Source organism: Mytilus californianus, unplaced genomic scaffold (genome assembly GCF_021869535.1).
Source record: "Mytilus californianus isolate M0D057914Y unplaced genomic scaffold, xbMytCali1.0.p SCAF_15, whole genome shotgun sequence".
NCBI classification, from domain to species: Eukaryota; Metazoa; Mollusca; class Bivalvia; order Mytilida; family Mytilidae; genus Mytilus; species Mytilus californianus.
The window spans coordinates 12,315,809-12,332,144 of NW_026262637.1; the positions used below are offsets into that span (position 1 = coordinate 12,315,809).

The following is a 16,336-nucleotide window of genomic DNA, read 5'->3' on the forward strand; positions in this document are numbered from 1 at the left end:
CAAAGGATTAAATTGGGATAATATATAAAATGTCCGGCTGGCTAAAAATAATTTTGGAAGCCCTGATTTGGACCCCTTTTTAGGCCCTTAATTCCTAAACTGTTGGGACCATAACCCCCAAAATCAATCCCAACCTTCCTTTTGTAATTTCAAACTTTGTGTTTAAATTTCATAGAGATCCATTCACTTAAACTAAAGTTATTGTCCGGAAACAAAGTGCCTTTGGACAACGCGGACGACGACGACGTGATACCAATATATGACTGCAAAAATTTTTTGCGGTCGTATAAAAATTTGAATGTCAAAGAAACATATAAACTAAGCCCAGGGTTCGACATTAACTTATATAAAATTGAGAATGGAAATGGGGAATGTGTCAAAGAGACAACAACCCGACCATAGAGCAGACAACAGCCGAAGGCCACCAATGGGTCTTCAATGCAGCGAGAAACTCCCGCACCCGGAGGCGTCCTTCAGCTGGCCCCTAAACAAATATGTATACTAGTTCAGTGATAATGGATGTCATACTAAACTCCAAATTATACACAAGAAACTAAAATTAAAAATGATACAAGACTAACAAAGGCCAGAGGCTCCTGACTTTGGCAGGCGCAAAAATGCGGCGGGGTTAAACATGTTTTTTGAGATCTCAACCCTCCCCCTATACCTCTAGCAAATGTAGAAAAAATAAATGTGGATAGTGTCCACATGTGGACACAGATGATGCCCCCACTTGCATATCATATAGTTATAAAGGGACATAACTGAAGAACAGTAAAAGTGACGCTACCCAAATTTGAACTTGATCTGAGTTTTGTGTGTAAGTCTCATAACATTTGGTTGAGGCTAACTTAAGTAGAGAACAGAAACTAAAAATTCAGCAATTTTTCTATTTATAAAGGGGCATAACTCAATAATGGTTAAAGTGACACTTCCCAAATTCAACTTGATCTGTGTTTTATCAGTGGAAGTCAAAATTAAACATTTCATTGTATAAAGCATTGATTGTAGTTGATTCAACTATAATCATGGACAAAGGAAGATAACTCCAATTTTAAAAATAACTTGATATTTAGAAGAAAATAAAAATTTTGCAATTTTTTCCATTTATAAAGGGGCATAACTCTAGAACGGTTAAAGTGACGCCGCCAAAATTCAAACTTGATCTGTGTTTTGTGGTAATAAGCATTGTGTATAAGTTTCATAACATTTGGTTGAGGCAAACTTAAGTTAGAGAACAGAAACTAAAAATTTTGCAATTTTTCCATTTATAAAGGGGCATAACTCTAGAACGGTTGAAGTGACGCCACCAAAATTCAAACTTGATCTGTGTTTTGTGATAATAAGCTTGTATATAAGTTTCATAACATTTGGTTGAGGCAAACTTAAGTTAGAGGACGGAAACTAAAAATTTTGCAATTTTTCCATTTATAAAGGGGCATAACTCTAGAACAGTTAAAGTGACGCCACCAAAATTCAAATTTGATCTGTGTTTTGTGGTAATAAGCCTTGTGTATAAGTTTCATAACATTTGGTTGAGGCAAACTTAAGTTAGAGAACGGAAACTAAAAATTTTGCAATTTTTCCATTTATAAAGGGGCATAACTCTAGAATGGTTAAAGTGACGCCACCAAAATTCAAACTTGATCTGTGTTTTGTGGCAATAAGCCTTGTGTATAAGTTTCATAACATTTGGTTGAGGCAAACTTAAGTTAGAGAACGGAAACTAAAAATTTTGCAATTTTTCCATTTATAAAGGGGCATAACTCTAGAACAGTTAAAGTGACGCCACCAAAATTCAAACTTGATCTGTGTTTTGTGGCAATAAGCATTGTGTATAAGTTTCATAACATTTGGTTGAGGCAAACTCAAGTTAGAGAACGGAAACCAATTTTGGGACGTACGGACGTACGTACGTACAGACGGACAAGGGTAAAACTTAATGCCCCCACCGCTACGGCGGGGGCATAACAAACGTACAACAGTACGCACAGTAAAACTCAGTTTAAGAGAAGTCTGAGTTCGATGTCAAAATAGGAAACAAAAGAAAATAAACATAATGACAATAATACATAAATAACAACAGACTACTAGCAGTTACTGACATGCCAGCTCCAGACCTCAATTAAACTGATTGAAAGATTATGTCTTCATCATATGAATATCAGGCACAATCCCTCCTGTTAGGGGTTTAGTATTATACCGTCATAAAATATATGAGAAGAACATAACCTGTGTCCAGTTGGGCAAGTGCCCTATTACTTTTACTTGTCCGAAAGTGAAATCTACATGCCCAAACTTTTACATGCTATTTTTGTGGTTGTAATGTAGTACATGCAGATAAAATATAGTTATCATGTTTGAGGAATTCCACTGAAAAAACTTGCCAGGGTTGATTGTTGTGCCATGATGGCAGCAACTAGACTTGACCACTGAGATACTATGAGGCATATATGAGCCGAGGAGGGAGGGAAAAGATCGACGAATATACGGGAATTGGATCATTTACATAGAGATACTTATTTCATAATAATTTATCTAAGAAATGCCGTTTCAAAAAACCCTTCTTGATAAACTGACAACTGACAAATTTGTTAAAGTTTAATTTCATTTTCTCTTTCAAGCTTTTACGTTTTTCCATCTTAAGGAAATACACATCCAATGTCAAATTCTAAAGTTAGAACAAGGAAAATAGACCTCCGCTTTCGGTTGGTTGGTGGGAATAACAAGTGCGTCGGAAACGCCTGAGTGGTGTCCCGATTGATAACGATAATGACGAAGCAACGCCGCGGCTGCCTGATTGGCCAATATTTTTAAATGTGATCTTTTTTTGGTAAAATGGGGAATTCATTCCAACCAATTGACGAAATATACGCATTGAAGGGGATTTAAGACCACTTTACTCGACCGTGCGGTGTTATCACTGAGTAATCTTTGGACAAAACAACACACTATTGATTTTGTGAAATTTTAATCATATAACACTTTTTTTTCACTTGCCCGATCAGACAACCATGATGATGTTTTTACTTGTCCGAATACGGCATTAACTTGCCCCAGGCAATCGGACAACCGTAAGTGTCGGACCCTGAAGCCAATAAAATATTTTACTTATACAAGTAAATAAAATTTATCCTGCAATCAGCTACAGTACACGCAGAGAGTTTATAATCGCGAACTCTTACCACCGATTTCGGGGTGTAGCGGTGTCACACCGCGAATCACGGATTGTACTCCCAATTTCCTCCAAAGATTCTCTCCCAACACGTGTGGCTGTTAATTGATTTATTGCCCATCAGAGGTAATAAAAAAATTAACGACGCGTGACTACATAATCGGATTAGTCTGGTTATTTACCTATGGACATTAAATCGATCTTGATTACACCTGTTTGTTTTAACAGTACTGTATTTAAGAATAATAAAAATGTTTTCTTTCCTTTCTATTTACAGATAAGAAGTGACATCGTCATTCAGAAAAAAAGATAATTATAATCATGTTTTTGCTCCATGTTTTTGTCATTTTCATAGACATTCAAATAAATAAAAATATTGAATAAACTTGTTATTTTGTATTCCTATTATAGTCTAGTATTATAAGATCACAATACGTTGTGTTCAAAATTATGAAAGTGAACAAGATTCCTTTTTATACATGTTATATTAATATGGGATTTTTTTTCGGGAGATCGGATGTCATTCATTCATGTATTGTATTGTTAAATTCGGGATACTGAAAATTTTACAATGAGATGAATATATAAAGATTTCAATATGGGAAATGTCTAATTTCCGATAAAAGATTTGTATTTTCAATATATAATTGTCGGGAGAAATTTTATTTTTTTCAAACGATGTCATATTTGTGTTCTTGAATAAATGGTCAAGTAAACAATAGGATATATGTCGCCCTGTTGTTTAGAGAACATTCTTTTGACAAAGACATTTTCACCCTAATTAGAAACATTAGGAATTTACTCAAAAAGCTATACCAGGTGCATTAATTGTTCACAATGGAAAATCAACTGGCTTCAAAGAATTTGTTGTTTTTACGGTTACTGGCCCAAGCCATACCACAAAGTTAATAAATTTGATCAACAAGTGATTTTTCTCATTCTTAATTTATTTTGCAAAGTTTCAACATGTCGTTACGTACCTTACTTAATAGAGAACATACTCACTTTCTTGTGCAATATCATATTGACCAGACTATGCAGGTTCGCTCCAGAGGATTCATCAAACACATTGGGGAGGTAATATAATTTTTACTAATATAAAAATATTTAGATAGAAAAAATTGGTGTACATGTATTAAGATTTGATTATCTCATAAATTTCCGAGTTTCCCTTGGTTTATGAAAAAAATAGATGTGGTATGATTTGCAATGGGACAACTATTCAGCAGAGTTCCGATTACGTGAATTTATGTCGCCGTACGGCCTTCAAATAGAAAAGTCGCTACTTTTTATGTACTTGAGATGAACAATTACACCTAATAAATATAACTTTGGTTTTCCAAATTTTATGCAACCTCTCTATATAACCTTTGTACCTGCATGGTTTTATGAGAATAAACTAACGTAACTATCTATCACAGTACTTTTTAAGCCACGATTTGTCAAATAACGGGACATGTCTTTGTTTTCTTAATGTGATCATGAAAAATGCATGATGTGTACCTCGAATATTAAACATGGTAAGGTTAAATACAATGTAGTATTAATAAAATATGGATTATTTGGAGGAAGTGTACAATTCGCATTTTTATATTTAACACTACGAAATTAAGCACAGTGTAATGGATGAAATTAAAATTGTTACAATTAATTTTATAATGTTGTCTTGTAATGTTTAAGTTGATTATTTAATTGCTATTAATATCGCTATCAGTAAGTAATTTAGTTTTAAATAATGTTTGATTATAAAATTACTGAAAAGCGTTCATTAAACAAGGTAATAGGGAACGACAACAATATATACAAAATTATAAACTTGTTCACAATTGGTATTTAATGTAATTATTCTTTTTCAATGAGAAAATAATTTTAGAAATTATTTAGGGAATACATAATTTAATTAATTCTCGTGTCTTTCTCTAACAATATACATCGAAAATTTGTAATTTTTTTATGTTAAATCGTTCCCAAAATTGAATTTTGAAAAAAAGGTGTCTTTTAAGGGGATATAACTCTACTATAATGTAAAATAGTTGTAAATCCACAATGAGTACCGTACTAACAAAAGCCTAGCTTTTAAAAAAGAAATTGTTTTAAAATGTACGTATACTTTGTAATCGGACAAAACAGAATTTTATTCGTTGAACAATGTGTCCAATGATCCGGCAAGAACGAACTGTCACTTTTATTACTCAATCATTTACTTGTGCCCTCATATAATTACATTGTTTCCAAACAATCAAGCTTTATATTTCTAATAGAAAGAAAGATTTTTAATGAAGCATTTTGAAAATAACATTTCTAGAATAAATTTTTTTTTTAAATTTTATGACACCAGTTCCCGTGAAATAATTATAGAATAAAAAAATGGATTTTATGAAATTTTATGAGGCAATTTCGTATATAAATATATAGTGTTTATACATTGTTATATTAAGTGTTTAATGAAACTTTTGATGGGGTTATTTAATTTCAATATTCTCTATTTGATATATCATTTGGCCATTATTCTCTATCCAACAAAACCCATCCCGACCCTCATTTATTCGACTTTAATATTTTCCTCTTATACGATATAAACGACAAAATTGTTGATTAAAAATAAATTGCAGAATGAATATTAAATGAAAAATTTTACTTGTCAAGACATATAAATTAAAATATTTTTGTATAAAACATTCAAAGTTGATCAGTTAAGTATCAACTTAGCGTTAAATATTCGCCACTGAACATTATGAATTAAAAAACTTCACATTTAAAATATGCTTACAGATTGTTTTATTTATTTAGATTGAAATTGGTGCATGTTATGACGTGAAACATGGAATCCGTTCTTCTGATATAGCTAAAGCCACAATCCTTGGTGCAGGCATAGAGGATGAGATGCAAGAACTGCTAGAAGAAAAGAGATAGAATTGACCCCACCAACTACCCCAACAGAGGTGGAAACTACAGTGCCTACTTTGACTGACCCTGTGGTTCCAATTCAAGACAACATACAGGTTGCCACTACTCCAACCCAACCAGCCAAAAGACAGAAAACTGCAACTGCAGTTAAAAAAGCTGTTATGAAGGTAAGCTAATTTAATAATTCTTTTGAATTCATTTCGTGAGTGTTTTGGGGGAGGGGTGTCCTTGAAATAACTGCCCCCCTTTTTCACCCAACTCCGAAAAAAAGCCTTTCATAAAAGACTAGGATACTTGAGAATATTTGGAGCTACATGATAGGCATATGAATACATTACGTGTCTATAATTGATAAAGGGGATAGAAAGCTATTTTATTAGATAAACAACAATTTCAGATTCTTTTTGAATTATATTGGTAGCCCTTAAAAGGGCTGTTTAAATTGAATTGTCTTCTCAAAGTTTCATCGATCGCTCATCATTTATGTAAGTCTCTCTCTGAACTGGGGTGCGCACAACTGGTCATGGAAGTACTGCATACCTTTTCCCAAAGAACTTTCTTTAAACAATCTTCCTGGAATGTCAGCTGTTGCTTTGCCTCCAACTGAAATGACGACAGGTGCAACTTTATATACGTGATCAATGTACTTTGTGCAGTTGTCTGGCGTCATCTCTTTCAACCAAAATTCTTCAATATATTTGCATAACTCATCTTTATTTGTTGGATTTCTTTTTGACACGTTTCTTTTCAATTGGTTCCAAACCATTTCAATTGGGTTCATGTCTGGTGACTCCGATGGCCATTTCCACCAATTGATATTGTGTTCAAGCATAAAGTTTTTAGCTAACTTTGATGTGTGCTTCGGGTCATTATCTTGCTGAAAACGATGTCCATCCGCATACACAGAGTCAATAAATGGTTTCAACGTTGATTCCAAAATTTCTGGTACAAAAAATGCTGAATCCATTATGCCATCAAATATCAAAATCTGTGTTGCACCCCTCTTACTAATACCTCCCCAGACATGTACTTTGAGTGGGTGTTTAGGTCTGCAATTAGTTGGTGCTGCTGACTCCTTCCTTCGGTAAGCCCCTGTTTTGTTGTCATGAAGTTGAAGGGTTGTCTCGTTGCTAAATATAACATCTTGAAAATTCTCATTACTTTGAATCAAGTCTTGGCAAAATTTTACCCGAGCTTCTTTGTTGGCATCTCTTATCAGCTGGCAGTATCTTGGTGCTGTCGAAACCCAACCGGCAGCGTCTATAGCTTTTCTTACAGTAGACAGCGATACTTCGGTATTGTTTTTCTCAAAAAGTAGTCGCTGAATGTCTCTGGCTGACAAATTACAGTCGTTGGAAAAAGCATTGTCAATAGTGGTTATGTCACGGTCATTGATTTTCTGGAACACCACAGGATTTGCAATAATTGTATTAATTGACGTGAAGTGACCAGACTTATCGATGATGCATTGAATGCTACTTTTTGTAAGGACTTGACACTCATCGACTAGTTGTTTTCGTATAGCGTACGGTCTCCACCCCTCTCTGCAGAGCTGAACTATTCGGAGTTTAGTACTGTGTTGTACTTTCGGCATTTTGTCAGACTGAAATAGTTGGTTGTTCATTTTTCCCTTTTTATAATAAAAACGCGTTCAATGTCAAGAAATCAATAGACCCCTCTTAAATAAACATAATATACACGATAATGTCAGGAGTTGGTTAACTTGGCAATAAATATGTCTAAGGAATTATACCCGTCTTTTACCTATCCTTATAGATACTCCTAATTTAAGTGTCAAATATTTACCTGTTTAACTGATATAAAAGATAATTATGATTTATTTATTAATATAATGAATGTAGGGTGTTAAATAATTTTGTAAAATTAAAAGTAAAATATTTTTTGATAATTCCCAATTATTTATTTTTTCTGTGTATGTTTCTGATTTCTATTTATTTGTTCAGGCTTCACAATTATACAAAAATGTACTTTTGTAGTTTGAAACAAATGAATAACCGTTCATGAATGAGATATTTGCTACTGAACATATTATATAACTAACCTTATTTGTGATCAGTTGGTTTGGAGTTAGCCAATTTTAATAAGAAAAAATATATTTAAATCTTTAATAAATATTTACCTGATTAATAACACATCATAAGCAATCAGTGTATGTCCTTATCAGTGATATTTACATGGTAGTAAAATAAAAATATTTATAAAATAAAATTTATTAACAAAACAATATTTATTTATTAAATGCATGAAATATTAGCTACTGCACGTTCTTTGTATGGCTAGCCATTTGTGACTAGGTCTTTTTAATAAGATATCATTTAACTTCATTTCAGAAAAAGGCAGCCGTCATCAGACGTAGTCAGCAACCAGCATCAGCTGTCCAACACCAAGCTGCTACAACAACTACAGACCAACATGCATCAGAACAGCTATCTGAACTCTCATCAACTTTGATCACTAGCCAGCCAGAAGGGTCTAGTAACCCATTTGTACAATTCAGCCAGTTAACCACCAGCCACCTAGACCAGCAGCAAACCACCAATCCCTTCACTACTACCAGCCAGATTAGTCAACAATCAAACCCCTTTGTAACCAACAGTCATTTATCAACTAGTCATCAATCTGTATCAGCATTTAATCCCTTTTCTAATACCAGCCAGCCTACACATTCATCAAATCCCTTCGCTCCACTGAACCAGTCAACATCTAGTCCTGCTTCAACAACAAATCCATTTGAAATGACAGACTTTCCGATAATCCAGTCAGCCAGTAGCCCATCAGTATTTCAGCAAACCTTTAATTATCCTGAACCTACAACACCAACTTGTTCATCGCCAATTCTTTTCGACACTCCAGAGAGACCACTACATCGCAGACCTATTCCAGACAGAAAAATAGATGGCATCTTCCAAAGACTTTCCACACTAGAGAAAAACCAGACAGATATAAAAAACAACCAGCAAGTTATCATGACAATGTTATCAACAACAATACAACTCCTACAGGGCAATTCAACTACCAGTACAAATCAGTCTTCCATCTACCAATGCCAGCCAGTGATAACAAATTCAGAAACATACCCCTTCTACGATGTGCCTGAAGTTCACAGAATTAACATGAACGATCTCAACTACATATCAAAGCACAGCAACTGTCCTGGCCACTTTGCAACAAAACTTGTAGATCGTCTATTTCCAGAACTTTTTACCACTGAGCAACTCCGCCTGCAATACTCTTATCACGGTGGAGGAAAATGCAACAAGTCCGAACTGCCCCATGACAGGAAAACTATAATGCAAAGATATATTCTTCATTTCTATCCTTCTCTGTCCGACCCCAGAGTGTGGAAAGACGCTATAGTACCAAGGGTAAATGAGTATTTAAGAAGACCTGCAAAACAGTTATAGAGCACTCACTTCAATCTACTGTCATTAACATTAAAAGTATCACTTCTTAAGTGAACATTATCAGACTATATATATATAGTCCTTCAATGTATAATATATTTATTATTGTTATTCAATGTATATACATGTATATATATGACTTATTTATTTGATTTTTGTGCTATCAGCTTCATGAACAATTTGCATGATCTTTATTGATATAGGTTCAGGTTAAATGCATGCTGATCTAGTAATTGGTTTTAAATCTTTTTTTGTTTTAAGGAGTCAGTATATGAAAAAATGATTTATTTAAAAGTGCAAACTGAATTGACATATGGTATAAAATACAATATGTATGCCTATACATATATTTTCAGCCAGCCATAAAGGCTTAAGAAACACTGCACATGTATATATGCTTGCTAATGATCCTGAAATTAGAAAACTATATTTTATTAAATGCACATGAAATATGTAATCATGATTGTTATGAATATGACATTATTTATAATTTGTTTTTGTTATTAGATATTTCAATGTGTCAGTAAAAATAAATATGTCAAATGATCCATTCTTTTATTTCTTCATGAATTGAAAGGCAGTTGTTGATCAATGTACATTTTCGAACAAATTATAGGTATATTCATATGGTATAAACAGTAAACTTTAAACTTTTTATCTCACTAAAGTAACACTAGTAAAATAAGAAGATGTGGTACGATTGCCAATGAGACAAATAACCACCAACGAAAGTAACATGTAGGTTATAAACATCATGGTCATGGATGTTTAATTCTGTAACACTCATGAAAGAGACTATGTAAAATCCAAAATTTAAAAGAAACACTCGAGATTAGTTCCAAGCCAACACAAGACCTTCAAACTTCATAAAAAAAAATTGCATTGTTCCGATCTTATCCAACAACGAGTCTCTTTCTCAACACAGTACAGACGTACTAGTTAAGAATGGAGTTATGTGTATGTTACGTATCTAACTTTCCCGTGGTGGAAAGATAGTGCAAACATTAAGATCGGAAAATTCACCACGCAGCAATACACAAAAAGTTTACATGCAACAATACACTTCCATTCATGTGTTTACAATCGTATGACAACTATGTCACGAGGGTACCACGTTTATTATGATTTTGATTCAGCTACGGAAGTATTCCTGTTGTCGACAAAATTCAGTACAAGTCTGTTCTACATAGAAATGCCATAGATCAATCATTCAAATCGTTGACATAAAAAAATGCATGGCAATAATGAAACTTCTGAGCAATACACAGTTATTTTTTTTTTTAAATTCCAACACATTTTTTCAGTGCCGATAGTTTCCGTTTATTTTTAAACAAGCATTTCCATTCTAAATATAACGTATTATTTTACCTGTGAGAAGGGAAAACAGAGAACAAAATATTGAGATCAAAGTGTTTTCCCCCCAAATATACTAGAAATAATATTCAATCACAGAGAAGAAAATAAAAAAACATTTTAATTTTAAAACACTTGTTTGTTTTTGAAAGGCAATTCGACATCGAACATGATTATATATATAATAAAATTGCATACATTTGTAGACAGCTCAGGTAGACAGGAAACACGATTGTTAATTGCTTAAGAAATTTCACAATACCCTGACTGTCGCGTGCCGGCATAGATTAGAAGGATGAGGGCAATTAATTACCCGGTGTGACACCGTGTGACACTGTGTTGGGAGAGATGTCGCTAATCCAATAAACAAAAGGTAGCGGACTTACGCGGAAGTCGCAGGAAATACTCCCAAATTTCTCCGAGAATTTAGGGAGAGATATCGGAGTTTCCTGGTGTCACACCAGGAATAATTGCGGTGTATGGAGTTTATGATTATAAACTCTCTGCGTGTACTGTAACTATTGTACAAATAACAGGTACACAATATTTGTACATGTACAAATAAAGTCTTTCATTTTGAGCAAGCAGTTACCTTGTTACTAGTTACCTAGTCTTTATCTTCCTCCTCTAGCAGGAGCTTCGCTTCTACAGCGTACTTATTTATTTGCACCCCAACCCTTACACACAGGGCACTCATAAAGTTGCTTATAGTATATGTTGGTAAACGTAGTTATTAAAAACAGTAACACTCAGAAACGTGTCCTTCCCCCCAAACGTGTCCGATTCCCCCAAACGTGTCCACATCGACGTCACTGAACTGCAAAACATGTCTAGTTGTAAAAGGGCTCCAAAACTTGTCATTTATATAAACGCCCAAAAGTGTCCATTTTTCAATAAACACCCAAACGTGTCCAATCTCCCAAATGTGTCCATATCAAGCATATTTTCTTTTCCGTTCGGCTATGTTGGATGTAAATGTAAGCAGCCATGCTTAGCTAAATTGTAGATATTAAATCAGATACCTCGTGTAGGGAGATGTCTCTTTCTCTGCGCATTAAAACCTTTGTACCATTTCACTCTTTCATGGTGCCATAAGTTGTATTTTTGAAGGCAACATTTTTTTTTAAATTTCCGCACATATTATTTAAAACGGCATCGTATTACATATCGGAGATTGAAGTAGTTTCTTACTGAAGTCATAAAAAAATTGGTCTTTACTCACTCTTTAATTTTTTACATGAAAATCCCAACTAGTGTTAAATCCTGAATAACCGTAAAAACTTTGGCCGAATCCTAAATTCCCGGTATGATAATACACTTGTAGAACCTATCTACAGTATGTGTATTGTTAACATTATGTCGTTCAAATAATGCATGAAATATTTGGCACTGGACGTTATGTTCTTGATCGTGTGCCTTTAGTGATGCTGAAAACCTAAACAATTATTAAAAAACCAGATAACCCGTTTATGATTTGAAGAGCTTATAACGTATTAGAACTGTTGACAAACGGGAAGTCAGTTCTGCTGAAAGCCCGCCGTGCAATATTCCGATTAATATAAAAGGCATCATCGGAGTTTAATAGTACAAAATAATTTACATAGTAAACGATTAATTTAACTCTAGAATCTTTTGCATGTTCGCTCCAAATGAGTATGAAATACTTGCAACTGGACAATAAGCAATTTCAGTCAAAAGTTAATTCATATGTTACAGATTAAATTTGCAATTATGATAATCATTAAAAACCGGCAATTATGATAATCATTAAAAACCGGCAATTATGATAATCATTAAAAACCGACAATTATGATAATCATTAAAAATACGGTGACCTATAGTTGTTAATTTCTGTGTCATTTGGTCTCTTGTGGAGAGTTGTTTCATTGGCAATCCTACTCCATCTTCTTTTTTATATTGAACTTACTAATGCTAATAAATGACAACTTCATCACCTGTGCCCCCATCATAGAATTGCCGTAAACGTTATTGATTTCATTTAGGACATACATTTAAATAGCGCTAAAGGACGTGAGACGTTCTGGCGTTTAAAAGTGGACACGTTTTGGCGAATAACAATTATCGGACACGTTTGGGGTTATGAAATCAGACACGTTTGGGGAATATTGGATATTACGGACACGTTTGGGGAGAATAGACACGTTTGGGGGAATCGGACACGTTTGGGGGGAAGGACACGTTTGGGAGTGTTACATATATACAGCATGCGGACTAATCCATCACCATGTAAACGAATACAGAATTATGGCCATTTCTTTTGCGTAACAGTTCATTTTGGGGTACTTATTGACGGTCCACGTTTCAACTATAAAATGAACTATGTTAATTTCTTTGAAAAATCAGATGCAACGATTTGGATTTAAACAACTAACGCTCAAGTGCCTGGTGTAGATTGCAGGATAAAAACATTTAAGCAATATATGTACATTGACTTTTTGTAGGAAATACAAAATGTATTTGTACTCGCTACCAAACAGGAGAAAAGTCTGGGAAGCCTCGCTTATTTTGTTTCATTATATAAATGGCAGTCTTTGAAAACCCACAGGAGAAGCTCTTCTGATAGTCGACTTTATTATTTACAGACTTTTATTGATAGTTCCAAAAATTTCTTGTGGCAAAACAAACGATTATGTGCCTAACGTAATTGCGTTGCCAGATAAGAGGATGCCTAGATTCAAAATTTGTTGAAAAGCTAAATAGCTATATTTAATGGGCATACACTAGTTATTGAAATCTATTAATCAGAATACGTACAAGACCATCAATTTGAACATATTGTACAGGAGAACTCGTGTGTTTTCTGGAAGCCATCTTGGAAAAGGAGTCGGGGTTAATGAAACGCTTTCTGGACAATCTCAAAACATATTTTATTTATTTCTCGACCCATACTCGCCCCAATAAATAATTCGTCCTTTAAGTATAAAAATTGTGGAACCGTATAAAATGTGTTTAGTTTTACAATATATTTTTGAAAAATAAATATGTGTCGATAAAATAAAAAAGTACAATCAGTAGGATTCGTTTTTTTTTTCATTCTGTTCACCTTTATACAAAACATGTTTGAGGGGATAATACTGCCGGGGCGAGGCTACTCATTTCCGAAATCCGTTGTAATTTTTCGTTTTACCTAATGATAACCAACATCTCAAAAGCGTGTCACCCCCTTTCCACGTTGATTTTATTTGTCGCTTGTAACTATTTTCCGTAAAATGGCTATAAAATATAATTAAGTACAATGATTACAAAGATTAGCCCAGAAATTAAACTTTTATGGTATTAGGAATCAAAATTTAAATTGGATAAATGACTTTTTAGCTGACAGGCAACAGCAGGTACTATTAAATGGTGTTAAATCTTCAAAATTAGCTGTTGATTCTGGTGTCCCTCAGGGAACAGTTTTAGGCCCAACATTATTTTTACTCTTTATTAATGACCTACCCGAACATGTAACTTGCAATGCAAGACTTTTTGCAGATGACTGTTTATTGTATAGAAATGTTAATAATAGTTCTGATGCCAAATTACTTCAAAAAGATTTATCTAGTTTAGTACAATGGGAAGAGGACTGGCAAATGAATTTTAATCCTGAGAAGTGTTATGTTATTCATATTTCTAAAAAAAGTAAACCTTCCACTTTTGATTATATATTGCACAATCATGTTTTAGAAGCAGTAAAAGATAGTAAATATTTAGGCGTAACTATAAGCCATGATCTTGATTGGGGAACACATATAAACAATATTACCTGTAAGGCAAATAAAACCTTAGGTTTTCTTCGTAGGAACTTAAAAAACCTTACGTACACATCACTTGTCCGTCCAGTCGTCGAATACTCTTCCCCTGTATGGGATCCGTACAAAAAGCAACACATCACTCAGGTTGAGCAGGTACAGCGTAAGGCAGCCAGGTTTGTCTTCAATGATTATAAAGACAGATCACCTGGAGCAGTTTCAAATTTAATTAAATCATTGGAATGGGAAAATTTAGAAATAAGAAGGAAAAAAGCTAGATTAACTATGCTATATAAAATAAATTGGGGGTTAGTGGAAGTTCCAAGGACAATTTAACAATATCTGATAGACGTACTAGGGGGAAACATAAATTTAGGCAAATATCAACAAATAAAGATTTCTATAAATTTTCTTTTTATCCTCGCACTATTTCGGACTGGAACTCACTACCTGAAGCAATAGGTATGTCTGACACCCTGGAATCCTTCAAAAGTGGCATATCCACTCTAACATTTGAAGGAGCCACAACAACTTATTAAACTACAAAGCCACTGTACATAATGTATATATGTTATTGTTAATGATTTTTCTTTGTCATATTATTTCTAAATTAAGTCCATATGTACATAGCACACAAGTTCCGGGAAGTTTTACACTCCTACCTAGGAGTCTACTCCCGTATTCGGAAGAAGAAGAAGATGGACAACAATCATGCAGTGTATGAGAGCTTTCTGTACAAGGGATCCAGAAATAAATAGGAATGCTTATAATTCAATCATGTCATGCTCTATGTTCATTTTAATATAGATAGGTATTATATTTCTTACCATTTTACACCTAGATAACGCTCGGTATAAAGATATTAAAAATAGACTGCCTATCCTTGTTAAAATATGCATAAAAGGAGTATTTTTAGACAATTTAACGGAGTACGAGAGCCTGCTTTCTGTCAAATTGTCAAATGGTCTTAGAGAATTTGCTTTCACATGCAATACTAAAAAAAATGGTAAAAGTTGCTTTTCTTAAACAGATTCAGAAGATTGGCGTTCACAATTTATGTCATCGTTACAATACCCCAAAACTCTCATTACTCTCGTAAACAGGTCGAATAAAAAAAACCTTAATATTGATGGCCAGCAATCATATAGTGTATGCGAGCTTTCTGTAAAATGGATTCATGGGAATTGCACTCACAAGTGTTATTGTTACAATACTATAATAAAAAAAAATGGTCATCCTTTCATGATAACTCGTGTAAGAATTGTCAAAATAGTATGGTTAAGAGAATACGAATAAAAATAATCTTCCTAAGTATGCAAGCGTTTTGTCAAAGTTTAATGGTTTCTGCGTTTTGTGTTTCGGACAGACGGATACTATATAAAACCATATCCCCCCTCCGAGACACGACCACGTGCGGGTACTAAACAGAACATGAACAAGTAAAGACAGACATAATACTGTCACTATCACACAATTCATCTGGATGTTGAGAAAAATATAATAATTCTTGATGAGAATCTGAAATATAATAAATGGAAGACCGTTTTCTATCGCAAAAACGAAAGCCGTTGTAAGGATTACACGCTGACAATTTATCTCTTGAAAACGGACATTTAAATGTATCCATATAGCATCATAGAATCATTACCTTTCTTATATGACTGTTGTATCTGAAAAGACAAATGTATCGTCTAGATATCAAGCATCATGTAATGTAGTTCTAT

The 16,336-nt window shown here is 33.9% G+C and overlaps 2 protein-coding genes across 2 annotated transcripts in view; one reads left to right on the forward strand and one right to left on the reverse strand.

Annotated features, from left to right (window-relative positions):
- LOC127725425 (eukaryotic translation initiation factor 3 subunit H-A-like) overlaps nt 1-13,735 on the reverse strand; it is a 29,362-nt gene extending 15,627 nt beyond the window's left edge. Inside the window, exon 1 of the mRNA XM_052232358.1 lies at nt 13,636-13,735. Within this exon, the coding sequence (XP_052088318.1) occupies nt 13,636-13,692 (57 nt within the window). The 5' untranslated portion in view covers nt 13,693-13,735. The remainder of the gene's footprint in view (nt 1-13,635) is intronic.
- On the forward strand, nt 5,879-10,674 carry LOC127725423 (uncharacterized). The gene is made up of 2 exons (XM_052232357.1): nt 5,879-6,249; nt 8,434-10,674. The coding sequence occupies exons 1-2, from the start codon at nt 6,244-6,246 to the stop codon at nt 9,505-9,507; spliced, it is 1,080 nt and encodes a 359-aa protein (XP_052088317.1). The 5' UTR covers nt 5,879-6,243; the 3' UTR covers nt 9,508-10,674.
- Nucleotides 13,736-16,336: the final 2,601 nt, after the last annotated feature.